Below are 18,631 nucleotides of genomic sequence, written 5' to 3'. Positions count from 1 at the left end.
TCATGCTTTTTGCAAACGGAGCCAAGCTTTGCCAGTAACGCGCGACAAACATGCTGCTGCAACCTTTCAACATCTAGCATCGTCTGGAGCCTTCCCAGGGAAAGGCTGTCCTTACTTCAGGAACTAGTCAAGTGTTGCATGAGTCAGGGTCGTCATCTCGTTTTAGGGATCCCGCAGCAACATTATTGGCTTGAGAAGATTTACAACCATCACTTCTGAAGTTTTAACATGTTGCCTGATTGACTTTGCGGCAGCAAAATTACTGGCCAGAAGTGAAGAGTAAACTTCGCTAGGGTGGTTTGGTATGTTAAACCCTGTCACTTAACCCATCTTCAGCCTTGGCAAAGCTAAATGAGTTGCCCCGTTCCAGAGTCAGGGGAGGTGAGCAGGGAGTTCGGGCTGCCCCTCTCGCTCCACGAAGCTGCCGTCCAGAACGTTTAATTCTCTCTGCTCTGCCGGCCGCTGAAAGCCGTCCCCTCTGGAGGTCTATCCTGCTGAAGCAGTGAAACTCCACAACAGTACGGTGTATTAAAATACATACACTTTAATATAAAGACAAAACTTCAAAGCATCGTTTCAATTACAAATCAAGGTAAAGACACAAGAAATTAAAGTGAAGGAAGGGGAGAAAAAACTAACTCTTACATTGTGGAGAATTAGAAAGGCAGGGTGGAAATATATATATTATACATACATATATACACACCAGAAGAATTCACGCTACTTCTATGGAGGAATGAAAGGAATGACAGGACAACTTACCGGTATAAAAAAAAAAAAAACCCAAACAAACAAAAAAAAAGATAAATTAGGGGAAGTTTGAATTTTAAATAATTCAGTTTAATAGGCTAAATTATATAAACTAATTCCTATTCACTAGGAAACATCCCATATCACTGTTCTAAGAAAATGGGTATTTTTAAAATCCATTGAAAAATGGATTTTTATTAGTAGTTAAAAGTTTACTAATTAATTCCTGAGCAACAGCAACCTCATAATCTACTGCTTTCCCCATCAAAGTCCCACTCAGCGAGGGCAGGCTCCCACTCCTAAAAAGTTTAATTAGAACAGAGACCTAAAGAGTTGGTTTTTAATTTGAAATTGATTGCTTAAAAGATTAATAAGTTAAAAAAAAAAAAAAAAAAAAGCCAAGCAGGATGGATCAACCCATTCTATCTTCTTCTCATTAACTCCAGAAACACGACCTTTCTAAAGGATGTTTTGACTGCACCAGAAAAGGCAGTCAGATGTACCTTAAAAAAAATCACCACCACCACCAAAGGATCACAAACTTGAGAACTTCAGGGTTAGCATTTTAAAATTGTTTTAAAAACTGATTTTTCAAACTATAAAAAACCTCCCAAAGCCTCTTCAGAAAGAGGGTCGCAAGCATTAAGTAAACTGTAGGAGTATTTTCATTTTTTTCCCTTGGTTTTAAACCCTGAAGTTCACAATAATAGCATCATTCAGTCTAAATAGGTATTTATATATTTATAATGCAAAAGGATAAATAAAATATGGCACAACGAAGTTTTAAAAACTGGTAATCCAACTTTTAGTGAAAATCTGATATGCAAGCTATGGAAATGCTGGAGGAAAGGAAAGGGAAATCTTGAACGGTTAGCCATAAAACTTCAAAATATTCGTACACTGACTGTACATCTGTGCTTCAAAAAAGAAATCCAATTATTGTGATCTTTCCTCAGTGCTGCAAAGATAGTTCACAAAAACACTGTCTAGTTTCTTCTCCCCAAATTGTGATTTTAAGATACGTTAATGTTGGTTTGCAGTCCACTGCATCACTTCCTTAATTGAAGAAACCATCATTTGGGGTTCTCCCAGTCCTCTTAAATGTTTTTGGCTCAGGCAAAATAATAAAAGCAGAGTTTTTGAAGACCACCTGTACTGGTTGGAAGAATTCCCTCAAAAAAAAAAAAAAGTCAATAATCTTCAGGTTTCCATACCCTGTATTCAAAGGTTTGATTTCAATGCAGAAAGCAAATGGACTACACGTAGGACCCTTCTCAGCCTCACATTAGCACTAGGACAAGTTACCGTGTCCTACTAAACAGCTCTTCCATGAGCTGCAGCACCTGGGATTGACGTTAGCAGTCTACAACACGATAAGGGTCCCCCGGGTCAGCGACAGGCATGTTGTGTAAGCAGTGCTAGGAGATAAAATAGCACCAGCTCCGGACCTGGCTGGGGAAGAACGGCCACGGGGAAATGCCGTTCTGCGCCTGAGCCAGGACGGGAGTCTCATCAAGAGTCTCATCGACAGCTTGAAGACAAACTCCAAGCATTAGGAGTCTCCTCTTCCAGCAACGCAGCAAAACCTCGCCTGGAGAAGGCAACTGCAGACTGTTAAAGCCTTAATAATTTAAGGATCCAATCCTGCAAACCTTCTGCACGGAGTGGCACTGCCCACCGGTTCAATAACTGTTTGCAAGACTTGGCTTGTTCTGCAGAGCCATCCTCCTGCCCGCCAGCTGCACCACATGTTGGGATCAATGCTACAACCTGCCCCAGTGACTCCCTTCTGCAGGAGTACTACACAGGCACAGCTCCCAAGGGCCCTGTGAGCTAGTTACGTATCCACAGAAGTCGCAAAGAGCTGGGCCCTCCACATAAACCCAGAGAAGATGAAAGCACAAGCTGGCCTTCAAATTGCTCACAGTGACTCACAAAAAACTAATCACTTGAGCAAGAGCTAAGTCTACCCAGCTGCAGATACCAGCTCTGCACCAGGTGATGCTCTCTCCTGCAATCGTTCAGCTTTTCCTATGCTCAGATTCTCTTCCCAGTGGGGGAAAAAAGAAAAAAAAAAAAAAAAAAAAAAAAAGAACAACAGGTGGTGGGAGCAGGTGCTGCTTTCTGAATACACAATCTGAGCAAGAATCAAACCACAGAGGCCCCAGAGGGGAGGCCAAGCTGCAGGTCCGCGCAGCGCCTGCCTTGCCAACGCTTCCCATTCTAGTCTCCGCTGCTTTCAATATGCACGACTGCCAAAATAAAAGCAAGCTAGGCAGATCTGGGTTACATTCGTTTCCTTCCCACTCACGCCCTTCTACTTTCTGAGGCAAAGCGATGATCCCCGATACGTCTGTTCAGATTTCTGCAGTACTGACAAAATGTTATTGCACTCTAGTAACAGCAAATACTTCTCAAAAGAAAACTCGCGCCCACAAGCAGGGTAAAGGCACACAATTACACATCTAGCCGCAGAGCTGACCACGCTGTCAACACAGAACAGCCACCGCGGTCAAGCAATATGGAAGCAATGCTTGATTTTGAAACGGTTGAGTCGGAGATGCAAGGGAAGAGCTTAAAGCAAGCCTGAAACCCATCTGCTCAGCAGATTTCAAACGAAGAAGTTAGTTGCCCACATATTCAATTTGATTAAAAAGAATTTAAAAAGCTAATAAAAACATTTTGACTTGCGATTGCACAACAAGCGTGAAAAATAGTTGTGCAGATGTCAGGCTGAAGAGTGACAAGGCATGGGGGTTATCCACAGAACCAAGGACTAGCAGCGTCTCTTCAGGACAGAGTCATCCCTCGGGTTTCCCCACGCGTGGGACTCCAGGTGACAGTGCAGTTGCATATTGAGACCCGGTAAGCTCATCTCCCCTGCCATGCCCATGCCTACAGCAAGTCTTAGCACAGATAGAAAACCCAGACTAAGCCCAAACCCAGAGACTATTCTAACCTCACAGGATGGCAGGGTGAGAACAAACTGTGTGCTACAAGAGAAAGCAGCTAGCCCCATAAGGAAGGAAGATGGAAGCATCAGAAAAGACTTCTAGTTTGCCTCGCCAAGGAAGCAGTAGTTCCCGCTGTTTACAGAAGACACCAGCAGGAAACTGCACTCTAAAATCCGTATCTAAAGTACACCTAGGATGCTCTGTACTCCCCGTTGCTGGCAGTTTCCTCACAAGCCACTTTCCTTTCACCTCTCTCACTGCATCCGCAACCTGAACTAAGAGGAGCCAAGCTGCTTCCTACCACTAGTGATTGTCCACAGAATCATTTGCACCTTTCCCCAAGAAAACTGTCTTGTTTGCACCAAAACAACAGGTAATGCAGGTGCCATCTGACTTCCCAAAGACCTTGCAAACCACCGAGGTTTCAGTAGCAACCCAAATCTATACCCTCTAGCAATCTCTCTTCACTTTCTCCCTCAGCTACACAGAGCAAAGCAATCTCACTTCGGAGTGCCCCACACTCCCTTGGCTAACGGAAGAATTGTTGCTGAATGACTAATCTACAGCAAACAGCAAGTTTAAGCTCCATGCTTTTGGAGCACTCCCAGCACATCACAGCTTCAGAGCACAGTGGGTCTCAGTGGACTGGAAACGGCGAAGGAAAGCCAGAGGTAGCAAATCACCAAAAAAGGAAGAGAGTGCAACGCTTGTTCCCTAAGCCTGACATTTAGCAGCAGGGCACAGGTTTAGCTCAGCACAACATTTAGGAAGTTCTTTTTTTTTTTTTTTTTGGCAACATACACGCTACAAGATATATTTTAACTTCCTGATGAGTCCCTTGCTGGCAGCAGCAACATGGATGAAAAGGAACATTTGTGACAGCCATGAAGTGACTGGACTCAGGGCAGGAAGCCGTAACACAGAAAGAATTCGTTCTGAAACTCACTTTGGCTTTGATTGCTCAAAAGCATCTCCAATTATTGAAAACAGGTTTCAGATCTCTGGCACCGCACTCAGACATTAAGGTCGCAAAGGTTTTATTCTTGTGGTCATATGGATTGGAGCTTTTATTATTCATCTCCTAATACCTCCAAGAGCTATTCCTTCAGCAATCCTTAAGACAGACAAGTCTCCTCCCCATATTGCAGACAGCAGGGCTCAGATTCGAAACAAACTGAACTTGCCCAAGATTATGGCTAACAGGCAAAGGATGCATGGAGCGGAGAAGAGGAAGACTCTTAAATCCCTCAGCAACCTCAGTGACTTAACCCAACTGAAGCAGTATTAAGACACCAATCCAAAATCTTCACATAGAAGCACCAGGTTTCCAAAGAGATGTAGCACTAGGCAAGGTAGGGGTATTCCTGACCATAGGCACACAGGATCCCAGAGCCTGGCTTCCCATATCACGGTCCTTACTACAAGCATTAGCTTATCAGACTCCTGGAAGCTGACCTCAGGTGAGGTTCCTAGGAAGATTTAGCCAAAGACTTCCACACAAGCAAAATGCATTTACAAAAGGACACGAAAAGCTGAATGTGCCAACGGCACCTGGCATGGGTGGAAGCCACTGGCACAGGCAGAGCAGCTCTGGAAGGCTGCAGTGCAGGCTACTGCGACTGCAAATTTCAGGTCACTGAAAATTACAGTACTAAGGTGATCAAGAGGTAGATGAAGGCCTAGCCTCCACAGATCACAGGAGGTTAAAGCAGATGTCCAATATTCTGGGCTGCCAACAGACAGAATCCCTTTCGAGCACTTCCCTGACCATGCTTTTGTTCCTGGGTCTGCACCACATAGAGTTATGCTCAGCCGGTTTCCTTTGGTTTTCCCAGATGATGATGACTGGAGAGCTGAGTCTCAAATGCTAGTTAGCTAAAAATACCTAGTTAGTGCATGTCTGTCTAGCTAGAGCCAGCAGGCTTCCTTACATTACAGGTGTCAGAAGACTGCTTGTGAAGAGTCCTGCACAGACACCACTGACAGACCATCACCTTGCCAAAGCAGTCAGCACCTCCAACCTTGCACACAGAGCAAAGAGCAACCCTTTCCTGCAGACGACACTGAGGGAAAGAGGCATTTTGCATTTCCACAAGGAGAATATGCACTGGGAGTCAAATCTTAAAGTTCCTTGCCTAGGGCCTTTGCTCAGAAGGCTCTGTCAATTCCGATTTCTCTGGAGACATCGACCTTTGAAAAGCTGTGAGCCTCAGGGGCAAAGCAAGTCATGCCACACAAGGAGGATGTGCTCACCCTCTTCAGCTGAAAAGAAGCACTAAGAGTCAGCTGGATGATATATGCATCAGGTAGAATATTTAAAGGTTAGAAAGTACACTAGGTGAATTAGACTTCTCCAAATTCCCCTTCTCCACAAAAAGTAGCATCCTTCCTCTTGGTATCTTGCGAGGTGAACACAGGCAAGATCTCCCTCACAGAAGCAGTCACAGCGACTGAACTCTCTTGCTCGATGTCTTTAGTGGTTTGAGAAGAAGAGAGGCCAAGAGGTCTAAGCAGCACTGCATCTTGGTCCCCTTTCAGAAAAGTGATCAGGTGAAAACAGTCATTGAAAGCTGCTTCTTCTATTTCCTCCTACTCTCACATTAGGGATATAAAATAGGTGACAAATGTAATTAAGGCTACAGGCCTTCCAGCAATTGCTCACGCACAACCTATCATTTTGAAGTCTTCCAGAGACCTGAGCACTTTGCCTTTCACTGGGAAGGATGCTAAGGCAGCTCTGCAACTTTCAGTTACCCAGGGATCTGGATCAAGCTGGAGTTGCCCAAATCCCAGCCGCATAATATCTGGATTACATTGCGTTCCTGGATTCCAGGACATAAACTGGGTATGGCTTCTACTAGAAGCTACTGGATGTTTCTCAGCTATCACCCTCCAAGCATCTTTCCCCTTTCCAGGGTTTCATCTTGCTATTAATCACTCAGCAGGGTGCACCGCTGTCAACTCCTCTCCCACATGCAAAGCAGAAAACAGCTCCAAACGTCCCTAACTTCCAGGGATGTAAACCCCTTCTCTTTCCACTGAATAAGGAGGCAAAGCTAGGTCAACTGTTTCTGCACACAAAGACTGCCTATGGAAGAAACTCTTAGGAATCAACAAAAATAACTGCACTTTGTTCTAAATCTCTACTAGATTGCCAGAGGTGAGAGAAAGGGGCCGAGAAAGGGGCCCTGCTGAAGTCTGTAGGGAGCAGGAGTTCTTAACATACCTCTTCCCCCATCGCTCTTCTAAATGCAACCAGCACTGCATTCACAACCATGCCTGCCAAACCCAGAAAAGACAGCAGGAGAGAGCACACGAGGCTGGAATTATCTTGTCTACTCTGAATACAAAGGCAGGAATTAAACAACTAATTCATTAAGCCCAGCTTTTTGTGACCACAGGAAACTCCATCAGGTGCGTGGTAAGGCAGGGCTCAAATCCAAGGTGATGCTTGTTTGCTGGAGGTCTGAGACTCATCAGGGAGTCTAGCAACCTAGAACGGATTTAAGGACAGCGAGTGCCTCTGACGCAGAGTGATCAATACTGCCCCTCCGAGTGCCTGGGCTAACAGGCAGATGTTTCCCAAAGCCTCTACGTGTTTTTACTCTAGTCATTTTGCTGTTGCAGTTCCCCTTCTTTTACTGTATTTTCCTTTATTTGTGCTTGGTCCAGTCTGAACTACGGACCAAGGTGATTTCTACATAATAGATCATCCTTCTCCGCATTTTGTGCACTTGAATAAATAAGTTTTTACAAGTTTACTGTGCATTGTACAATCTAAAAATAAATGAAATAAAGTATATGAAATTTATAAATTTTCATCACATCTCTATAAAATACAGCCACTGCTCAGAGTGGCACTTTCTGTACACAGAACACGAAGTCACAATACAATTAAGTGCACCAGTTTGATAGTGTGGCAGCACATTAAGTTAGATTGTGGTGTTTTTGTGAACTACCATTTAGACCTACTTAAAGCAAAGAAATACAAAAGCAAAATGCACTTAGTCAATAAATGTACACGGCTAAGCCATTTCTGAATCAAGTATCAAAACCCTACTAACAAAATACATTGTACTTAGAACAAAAACAACAAGCTGAGAAAATATGCTACCTGCACCAGTACAGAAGCACGATTTTCAGTCTTCCTAATGTTGTTAAAAAGGGCCTGACCAATACCAGTGATTATGCACCCTGTCCATATGCCAATAACATCCCAAAACAAAGTTACCAGACTAGCTACCAAAATTCACAGTGACTTGAGTGCCACCAGCAACTCCAAATGGCCAGTGAAGTAGTTCGAACGGGGCAGGACTTGAATTTCTTCTGTTCAAACTGTGCCTGAATTGGCTGAGCTTCCCTGGGTCAAGCCAGGTAATGTAGCTGCCATTCCAGAGGGGAGTATTGAGTTCTTGTTTGTAATGAACACAATTAAAAACCACCCAGTTAACAGAGCGCCTGGCTCAGTTCAAATTAAAACATTAAATCAAAAGACTATCGTTCCCTATAGTTCACACTGCTGCAAACCAAGTGGATTTTGGTATATGAACAGAGTAAGCTGAATAAATAAAATGCAGACCTTTCTGAGAACTGGGTTTGGCATTGGTCAACCCTCCAATTTCAGCACCAAGGGTTCAAACTAGAGGCACAGTTCTGACGGATGAAATAGCACCAAGAGGAGGCTCTTTATATCTCTGCTGGTGTGCCAGTCCTTTATTATTCAGAGAATTTAATAATAAGCTGTATTTATGACTCTAGGTGGAATAAAATAAGTCAAAATTGTTTTCACTTTATAAAAAGATAAATACTTTATCTAAACTATCAACAATACAAACTGGAGCTTTAAGCATTTCTTTTGCCTTTTTTTTTCTGTTTTACTCCGATTCACAGTAAATGTTTTCTCTGTTGTTTAGGTCTTTTTGTGTTTTTGTTTTGTCCAGTAGTAAGAGTAGAAACCCCTGCACAGGCCAGGTGAGCACCTTTCAGTGGAAGCCGAGTGAAGTTGGTCCACGTTGTCCTTGCATAGGTCACATTGGGTTGAGGTAGAAATCCTAGTTACCTGCACAACAGGAGGAGAGGAAGAGACTCATCTAAATAAGAGACAAAATCTACTAAGTTAGATGCGATAATCATGTCTATATTGTTCTGAAACCTGTTAACCAGCGGAGGAGAAATGATTCTTTCCTTGACCCATCTGCAATTAGACATAAAGATGCCTCCAAGTGCAATACACAGCCCCTCTTGGCTTCTGCCATTTTTAAAGCTTTCTGACAGTATAATTGTATTAAACTCACGTGACTGACCTCAAAGATTAGCAAAATTTGTTCTTGCATTCAGTACTTCAGCTTTTCTAACACATACTGATCTGCTTTGTGTTGAGTTGTTGAGTTTTATTTATTTATTTTTTTTTAATTACCTTGGGGAGGGTCATCATCCAGATTCAGAAACATTAGGAGAAACAAAATAGATTATTTTAGTTCCCAGTTCCAGATTTCAACCTCAAGTTCAGCAAGGTCTTTGAATATAAGCATTCATATAAAAGTTAACGAAATTGCTCAAATATTTGACCCACGTTTGAGAACTATACTGAGCTGGACCACAACTATGGTGCATCTATGTTACACATCATCTGCTGGGGCATCCTTTGCTCCAGTCTAGTTTTTGTCATCCAGCTACCCATCTCTGTACTTGACTTTTGCTCTTTGTCTATCTTGTTCAGGAGCTTTTTCTGACAGAACTGTCATCCACAATCACATGGAGTCTAGCATAACAGGACTCCAATTTCCTGTAAGGCAACTGCTTCAACAGAAGACTTCCAAACTGTTCTCATCTGAGTCACGCACATATACAAAACCCAAAGCCTAAACCTCCTCACCCCATCTCCCCAGCTCTTATTTCCATCTAGGGTCCTTCAAACCTATTGAGCAACCAGCATGCTATTCCACATTACACCATTAGTTCCTGCTAACGCACAAGGGCCACATTATTGAACTGCTACTAACATCACTTTCTGGTATATGAATGTTGAGGTAATACTTACCTGCCTCACAAAAGCCTAAGTGAGGATTTTTCAAGTATGTGGAACAGTTTGATGATGAAAACACTATACGCAATGCACAGTCAAAAGAATCTCTCAGGTAGATTGTAGTTGAGTCAAATGTTTTATAAGCAGCAAAGAGTATTCAATCATATACTGTACGTAACTTTGGTATCAATGAACAGCAACAATATCAAAGACCTACAAGAAAGCACGGAGCAAGCTCTGGGGCCTAACATACTCATTTAACTTTGCAATCACGAGTTACAGCATAATGCCATAGAGTATTTTCATAACGACAGTACCCAACTCTGTGCTGGTACACTTTGTTCTGCAATTGCTCTGAAAGGCATTCAAATACTTAAGTAAACACACATACTCTCCCGAGATCTTCCTCTCTTCTATGGCCTCTGCCTTCAGTAAGACTGGACTACAGTTAACCCTGCATGTTCCCTATCTTCTCATTCACAGTCTAACCAGTAAGTTAGTGATTGCCAAAGTGAGCATAAATAGAGCATCCGATGCAGTCTGTTGCCGTTAGCCCTATCACAAAGTCCAGTAAAGCTGCAGTGCACAGATAATGAGGCCTTCCTGGTTTATTCTTATCCAGCCCAACATAACCCTTCTCTGCTACCTGTGATTATATGAGGCGCCATCGTAACTGCTTTTGCTCCTTCATTTTGCAGTGGTGCAAGGGATATATTAATTGCAATGCAAGATCAGTGCATTTGCATTCCAAGATAAAACTGCAGCTTGTAATCTGGAGATATTTTGAGTATTTAGAGCAGCTCTTGTTGACTGACACTACAAGAACAAGACCACATCGCCACATACAGTCACAAAGCAGCGCCTTGACACGTCCTAATGCTATGGAAACACAGACTTATGGGAGATGCAAGTTAGTGTCAGAGGGCAACGGAAGGGGGAATCAGAGTAAGCAACAACCACTTCCAGTATCTGTATAAAAACATACTTAAAAAATAGGCATTTCCTCCTGATTTTGGATCATCACAAAAAACATTTTCAAGAAGTGATCCCAACCTGAACATAATCCTAATGTCAGATGAGACAGATCAGAGTAACCATAGTGAGCACTCCGTGTCGAGAAATCCTGACTCCCAAACAAGAAGCATTAAGACTCTCCATCCTCTGCCATAAGATTGCTTCCCCCATTTTAGAGCTCTTTCACAGAGCCCATTCCCACCCTGTCTCTGCAAAGGAAGAAGCATCATTCAGTATCTTGTATAAAACTCCTGATTTTTTTTCTCTAGCCTTACCTTACAAAATAAGAACTGTTAGCTAAGCAAGCTCTTTATCGTGGCTTAACCCCAGAAAGGTGCGAAGCATAAGGAGACTGCATGCCAAGTGTAACCCACATAGCGGACGTGCCAGCTGCGTTGGACTGCGTGATCATTGGCGCGGTTTGTGCCAGCGCCAAACGGGGCAGAGGCGGGTGATGGACTGTAAAGGAGGGGCGGGAAGTTTTGTGCTGGAGAGAAGCTAGCTTAATAGACAAAGAAGCATTAGCAGATTGGACAGAAGCAGCAGAAGAGGATGGCAAAAAAGCTTCGCCAGGTGGGATGGACGGCAGGTTCTGCAGAAGCGGAGGTTCAGAGTTAGAAGCAAGTAATGGAGGAGGTGGGGGTAATGAGACGTTAGGAGGAGGTGGAGGGGAATGAAAAACAGATTGCACTGGCGCTCTGTTGAGGTGCTGAGCAGATCTATTCTCACTAGATGTTACTAAATTAGAGGAGGGGGATGGGAAGGATGAGGATGAGGTGCTGGCAACAGCCTGCAGAGGGTTTAAGCTTAGCACTGTGCTGCTAGAGACAGCACTGCTGCTGAAACTGGCTCCAAATTGATGAGGAGAGGAGGCAGAAGGCACCGCATGGTTAAAAATACCTGCAAACAGGAGAGAAAAACTCAGCTTCAACAGACGGGCTTTGTACAGTCTCAAGTGACAAGAGAAACAAAACAAAACAAAAAAGCAAAATTATAGTAGTTACAGCCCCATACAAAAATATGCAGCATGAGATAGCAGCAAGCAATGAGAGATAATGGTGCAGGCCAGGAGGTACAAAAGATTTCACTTACCTTTCCTACTGCCAACCTCTAAATGCCACGAGGAAAAATGGTCAGACCCAAGAACTTTCAGCTCTACACCACACAGGTGAACTTTTGATGAGATTACGTGGTCTCTAGAGTTGTTTATCTGAAGACTCAAATTGCTGCTCTTCCCTCCCCACCCTCCTGCTTTCCCACTTACAGGGCAGCAGAGGGGAGATTGTATTTCCAGCAAATCTACATGCTGAGAGATGTGAGAGTTAGGATTTCCCGACATGGTGCCTGAATGATTATGGACAGGTAAGAAAAACTGCCTTTGACCCTTAGTATTGGCAGGTTCAGACTATCTTCTACTCCTGCTAGCTTGTCTCCAGTTTGGGCCACAGAAGCCAAGCCTGTGCAGATTCCCAGAAGTGCAAGGTGCATATGGCATTGCCCTTCCTGGCAAAGAAATGCTCTTCATGTCCATTCAAGAGCCAGAATGCTACGCAATTCCCAACACCATCTCCTCTGAAGAGATACTGATGTTTTGCTCTTCCTGGATCATGCTATATCCATTCAGGCCTAATCTCAACCTTTCATCAAGTTGTCAAGTTAGAGATCCTTAACATGACAAGTTAAATCTTTTACCTGCAGGCAGACCTAAGTTGGTTCCAACACAGCAACATCTGAACAAGCATACATTATGAAATCACAAAGTCTGGGTGTATTCTTTCATTAAGGTGATACAACATGCTCATCTAGTAGACAAAGCTCATGAGATTTCACTGTGGGGAACTGAACTCATCCTAGCATTTCCGAGAGATAGAGGAGACGGGTTATGTGAGACAGATCTGCTTCACATCCTGCAGAAGTGAAAGGGTTTCACCCCTGGAGAGGCAGAGTCAGACTTTCCTTTAGGCCCTGTCTTATACCAGAGAAAGAGTTCTGCCTACCTCCAACTGTTCCACCTGTAACCCCAGGAGAGAAGTTCCCCATAGTGTGAGAATTAGTCAGTCTGGTTGCAGCTGACGACACGTGGACCAGACTGGCAGCAGCTGGCATTGAATTAAATAAGGACTGCAATACGGAGGAATTTGTCACCGAGTTGAGGTTTGCTTGCAAGGCCATGGGGCCAAGGGGGAACTGTGATCCAGTGGTCAAAGCATTTAGGAAAGGATGATGCGGCTGAACAGAAGATGCTGGGTTGCCTGCTGAAGAAACAGCAGGAGAAAGGCTTTTACCATTCAGAAGGCCACCAGATGAAACAGCAGCAGAAATGAAAAGGTTGTGGCCATTTTTAAACTCCACATCTCGGTCCCTTCCTTTGCCGACCTTTCCGTTATGCTGCAAGGAGTTTTTTTCTGAAGAACCCCCAGTACGAATGCTTATTTCGCTGATCTCTTTGTTTTTGACCCCTGACCGATTTAAGTCTTCTCCTTTCGTGCTGCTGAGGCCTTCAAGTTGCCTCTTGTTCAAAAAAGGGTTTGTTTCCGATACCCCCACATCTTTGCTTCGCTGTGACTGAAAACCCAGGGAGCAGTTGGAAGCTGTCACATCTGAAGTTTTATGCGGAAGAGAAGCACCATCAATAAAGCTGTGTAAACCAATGTCTGCTGACAGTCCACCATTGTACGTGAATCCATTAGTGGAGTTTGTACTGGGGCTGAGCCCATCTGCCCCAGAGGAGGGCATGGCAATGCTTTTCCTCGCATGTGCTGTGATCTTGGAGTCAATGGCTAGGCTATCCTCAGAGGACGGCCTAAAGGCAAACAGCGAATTCTGGCTCAGAGATGAAACAGACTGCAAGGGACTATCTGTAGTTTTGGTCAGGTTGATGTCAGATATCGGTGAAAAAGTAGACTTCCATTTACTGCTATTCATGTTCTCATTGGTTTGTGCTTGTTTCCTCCCAGGTAAACTGCCCCCTAGTTTGGAAGAAAAGGTTACAAAAATATCAGAGAACAGCCTTTACTGAGTCTATTTATTAAGGACAGGGAGCTTTTCTGTTCTTGTTTCGTCTCCCCCTCACCAACATCCGTATTAAATCAGCCTGTAATTCTATTGCTGATTCAAAGGCAGAAATACTCAAGAGAAGTCGCCTAATCATCCTCCAATTTTAGTTTAATGCTCTGAAAGCCTGAGAAGGTTAATCTACCCTTTTCCTCAACCTTTGCACGACAACCCCCTCCCCAAACCCTGAGTCATTGAAAAAAATTAAAAACAGTCAGATGGTGATCTGTGACTACAGAAAGAACCGACCTAAGATCTGTAATTATCAGCCACCTGTCTTAGTGATGATTATGGAAAACCCCAGCAGAACTGCAGTCTGCTCAAAAGCACAGAACTGCAGAAAAACCTGCTAACTGCTTAAGTCAGCGGCAGCCAACCCATTCCCAACACCAAGCATTAAAATGAATGATTAATATTCCTCATACCTACCATTTTCAACAGTCTTCTGTGGAGATTTGCTCTCCAATGATATTGTTGCAATTTTCCTCTCAATTCTAGTGAGAGAATAAGAAGGTTATAACACTAATTGCAGTTTTATTGTTGCACATTTACCCTCATAGCTTATCTTCCTTATGTTCGTGTCTTAAGAGTTGTCTAGAGTATATAAAGCAAGTCATCTGTGAAAGCATATTGTTACCAGAAGTATTTAACATTTAAAAAAAAAATTCCACCAAAAGCTTTGAGTAGAAGCTGTTAAAAATTTGCACTCTTTCCCAATATTACTGTATGTTCAGAAAACTTTACTGTTGCTCTTCTTTCATGACAAGAAACAGGCCATTGCTCTCATCTCTATATTGGTTGCTTTTCTAGTACCTCAAACAAGCAAAAAAAAGTCATTGCATCCACACGCAGGCGGAAAGTGGCAATGTTCAGAGCAACACACAGTCTGGAGTAGGAAGTGAAGAACTCTCAATCAAGCTGGAAGTGAGATGGGGAGTGAGGAGACAGACTCTTATTAAAAATTACACCCTTGGCCCCCAGTACTCCTATGAAACAACACAGTAATTAAAAAAAATTTTTTTCATACTATTTCTTTCAAAGGCCAGACATTGTCAGCCATGCAAATACAGCAAGAATAACAGGTTCCCACTTGTTCAAGCACGACTCTCTAAATAACTCTCCAATTTTTAATTTCAGCCTCACGAGAGGCTTGGCCTTGTGGAATCATTATCCAAGTAAAGGGAACAAAGAGAAAAGACCTAACACATCCCTCTACCTTAGAGCACCTTCATCAACTGTCAGAGACCTCTCATTGCAGAAATCTATGCCTGCGTATTCACCTGGTGCTATTGTGCTCATCTTCAGATCCCTGCTCTTCATCTGATGTTAGAGGGGAGTAGTGAACGCCATTGGTCTGAATGAGTGGCTTTTCCTTTTTCAATACCGGGGGCTGGTCATTGTCCTGGTAAGGAACAGGAGAGTTCTTCAGGGAGTTTTCAGGAGAGGAAATGGCTGTTATTTCTAAAGGCTGGTTAATGTTATTGACCTGGCCAAGAAGAAAAGAAAACAGATAAGGATGAGAGTATCCTTTTACAAACAAAGCATCTTGTTAAAAGATATTAAAACAGGGTGTATGCATGCTTAGCCCTGACATTGTTACACTTCAGCATCTTGCACTAGAGTTGTTTAACACAACTCAGAAGAATATCTAGTTTTAATGATTTGATTTTATGTTTAAATGCAGAAATGAAGACATGGGGTAACTATACTTCTTTTCAAATCATTACTGCAGGATCACATGAACACAGCCTGTATAGTAAGTTTATTAATGTGAGAAAGTCATACGCTTCTGGCACTTTCATGCTATTTAGTCAGTCTTAGTTTAAACTACTTTCAAAATATTTAATCTACAGCCAAAAAAAAAAAAAAAAACACTTTGCTGCAGACCCCACAAGCTTTTTGTCATAAGGGAACAGCCTGAACTAAGAATTAAAAGATTATTTTTAATAATTTAATGTTCTGATTTAAAAAACTCTTTGAAGATCTTCTGCCTGTACAGAAATAGTTCATCAACTTTTCAGCAATTCTCTAGCCTCTCAAGGGGGCCATTTTCACATAAGCTTTTCATACCAATTCTAGCCACTAGTACTGTAAAACCTGAGAGTGTTAAAGAGAAATAAATTCCAACTGCTCCACTAATTCATAGAGGTTTCCCAGACCCTTCTGTTTTGCTAGAGCTCTTCATTTTTGCCCTTACCATGGAATTAATATTGAGCGGTGAACCTGATGGTTGTGTAAAGAGTCCTGCAACAGTAGGTAAGGATTTGCGTTTAGGGGAGACCCCGGAGTTCCCGCTGAGATTCCCAGTAGATGATCTCTTCCGCCGACCTCGCTTCTTCCCATCCTGCACATGTGCTTGGCCACAGTCCAGCCAAGTGCTCGGGGGCAGAGGACTGTGCTTGTTGGAAGGGGATTGTTTTACATGTCCTGTATTAGGAGAGATTGTAAAGATGATTCTTCTCTTGGTCTCATTCTCAGGATCTGAATACGCTGCATCAGACTGAAGATCCCCCTTTGTTCCTTCGGCAAACATCTTCTGAGCATCTGCATATTGCAATACCCCTACCAGGCTCTGGGAGGTGCCATTTAACCTGGGGCTTGTTGAGTGCTGGTGAGCAGGGGAGTTTTGCCCAGAGTTCCTTGACTGCATCATTAGCAAAGGATGTTGTGGAGTGGAACTCCGAGACCCTACTGAGTTAAACAGACTCCCAGAGTCGTCCAGAGCTGCCTGATCAACACTATGGTTAAGATGGGCTGGGCTGTTTGAAAGAGTTCCATTGACTGCCACGGAGCCAGAAGAGTAAGAAAAACCTGTTGAAAGGGAAAGTATACATCATTGCTTCTGCTAAGTGACAGTTCACAGTGCTAGATTTCAGGGATGGTTAGGAGTGGTTTCAGCTGTACCTGCATTAGACTGGCTAGCAACTGTGTATTACACAGGGAACTCGGTGTAGCTGTTCTTTACATAGTGAGGTTGAGAACACAACTCTGGGTGCTGACAGCTTCAGCTAGGAGTTAGCACATTTCACTGCTCTCCTTTGCCAGTTGAGGAGAATTCACGTGCTATATGGAGATACCTTACGGCCTACACAGATTTTAAATGGAACTCAAGTTTTTTTTTTTTTTTTTGACTTTTGAAGTCAGGGCTCCTCCTACGATCAAGAAAATTGTCGATTTCATTCACCTTCTTTCCCCCACTTACTTACTTCCTGCCAATAGATGCTTTGTCATCTATACAGCCCACTCCCTACTCAAAATTAAACAAAAGGCTATGGCTTAGGAAATGACAGTGGATCTTCAAGAAAATTGTAACAGAATAATGCCACATGGGAATAAGCATAGAAAGGGAATTAAGTGTTTGTCACAGTCTATCAGAAATCGGTTTAAATGCTCTAGTAAGATCTTGTCTCTGGGCTACCTAAACAAAAGGGATAGAAGGGAACACAGTATTGTTTCACACCTTCAAAAAAACCACTTCATTGGTTTTATAGGAAACTGCAGCCAAACCCTTGTTTTCAAAACAGATGCTAGTAACAACACAAGCCCCTAGAGGTGGTAAACATAAGGAACAAATGCACTCTCTGAAGAGAGATCAGCTGTAGAACAGCTTCTGTATGCTACAAATTAAGTTTTCCTGGTTCACAAGGTCTCTGTATCCTGAATATAGCATTGTGTGGCTAAAAGCCACAATTTCAACAGATAAGCAAGCTCAGAAGCAGTACCTACACTTGAAGAATCCCTACACTCTCCCCTCTTGATAGGTCTTCCATCCCCAACTACACTAGTAGTTGTGCCTGTACAACTGTTTGTGGGACACCAGTGTGGCTAGCATCAAGGAATTCCCACCACCCTACAGAAATAAAACTTTCAAAGCCAGGTCAGTTTAAAGCATACCTGTGAAATATATTTTGCTGGCTTGCTACAGTGTGCAGGTAAGAACATTTTAATCCACAGAGAGTTTACAAAAGGAATTATTTACACACACTGCAAGATGCTGCAGTTCAGATAATAAAGGCAAGTTCAAGCTGATACTCCACACAAAAATGCATCCAAAGTGTTTCATAACATCGTCGTGCAATATGCATGATTCTTTGGTCCTATTACAAAACGCACATCTATCGTGCAATCTGCTGAATGAATGACCTGAAGTGCCCAGAACTCAGACATATGCACTTGCAGGTGCTGTCATGGTGAGACAGCACACCTTCACATAGACGAGGCTGTTACCTGAGGTAGCCAAAGCCAGTGGCTTGTTTCCAGCAGCATTGCTTACGCCATTATGAGAACTAGCACCAATCTGCTTTTCAAGTGTCGATGAGTCTCTATTCTGATGAACTGGGCTAGGTGTGCTTCTCTGGGGAGACAGAAACGAATGTTTCAGTCCAGCAAATACATTAAAAAGCCACCAATTTAAACAAAATTTATGTGCACTAGAAGATCTACCAAGACAAGCGACTCTACTTCTTGATTGTCCTAAATTTTGCTTGTTTTGAGAAAAGTACAGATCAGTAAGATATGGGACAAAAATAAATAATGATTGCATTGCAATAGTATCTAGCACATGCCAGATACCATGCAAACCCAGAAACAGGCTCATTGTCCCTGGAAGCTCAGGTGCAGGACAGCACTGCAAACAGAACAAATGCCTCAGCCCATTGTTTCATAGGCAGCCAGAAAGGAAACAGGTGGTTGTATCATGCCCCCACCGGTGGTACATACCAGGGTCCCCCAAAGCAACCCTGAAACAACATGGAATGCAGTAGGCTACATTCTCTGGTACATTATCTGAGATACAATAAACAAGTGGTATTTTTCAAAATGAGGCACAACAGTT

At 43.0% G+C, this 18,631-nt stretch overlaps 1 protein-coding gene across 5 annotated transcripts in view; it reads right to left on the bottom strand.

Annotated features, from left to right (window-relative positions):
• Positions 1-526: 526 nt before the first annotated feature.
• The window catches only part of DOT1L (DOT1 like histone lysine methyltransferase), a 78,067-nt gene continuing 59,962 nt past the window's right edge, over positions 527-18,631 (bottom strand). For 3 of the 5 annotated variants that reach the window (XM_062596425.1, XM_062596427.1, XM_062596428.1), the window contains 6 exons: positions 18,025-18,151; positions 15,995-16,608; positions 15,078-15,283; positions 14,227-14,291; positions 12,741-13,712; positions 527-8,763 (listed from right to left, as the gene is read on the bottom strand). In XM_062596425.1, coding sequence (XP_062452409.1) covers positions 8,756-8,763; positions 12,741-13,712; positions 14,227-14,291; positions 15,078-15,283; positions 15,995-16,608; positions 18,025-18,151 — 1,992 coding nt within the window. In that variant the 3' untranslated portion in view covers positions 527-8,755. The remainder of the gene's footprint in view (positions 8,764-12,740; positions 13,713-14,226; positions 14,292-15,077; positions 15,284-15,994; positions 16,609-18,024; positions 18,152-18,631) is intronic. The other 2 variants (XM_062596429.1, XM_062596430.1) reach the window with 2 other exon arrangements.

This window comes from Rhea pennata, chromosome 27 (genome assembly GCF_028389875.1).
Source record: "Rhea pennata isolate bPtePen1 chromosome 27, bPtePen1.pri, whole genome shotgun sequence".
Taxonomy (NCBI): Eukaryota; Metazoa; Chordata; class Aves; order Rheiformes; family Rheidae; genus Rhea; species Rhea pennata.
This window is presented reverse-complemented; position numbering and strand designations above follow the sequence as displayed.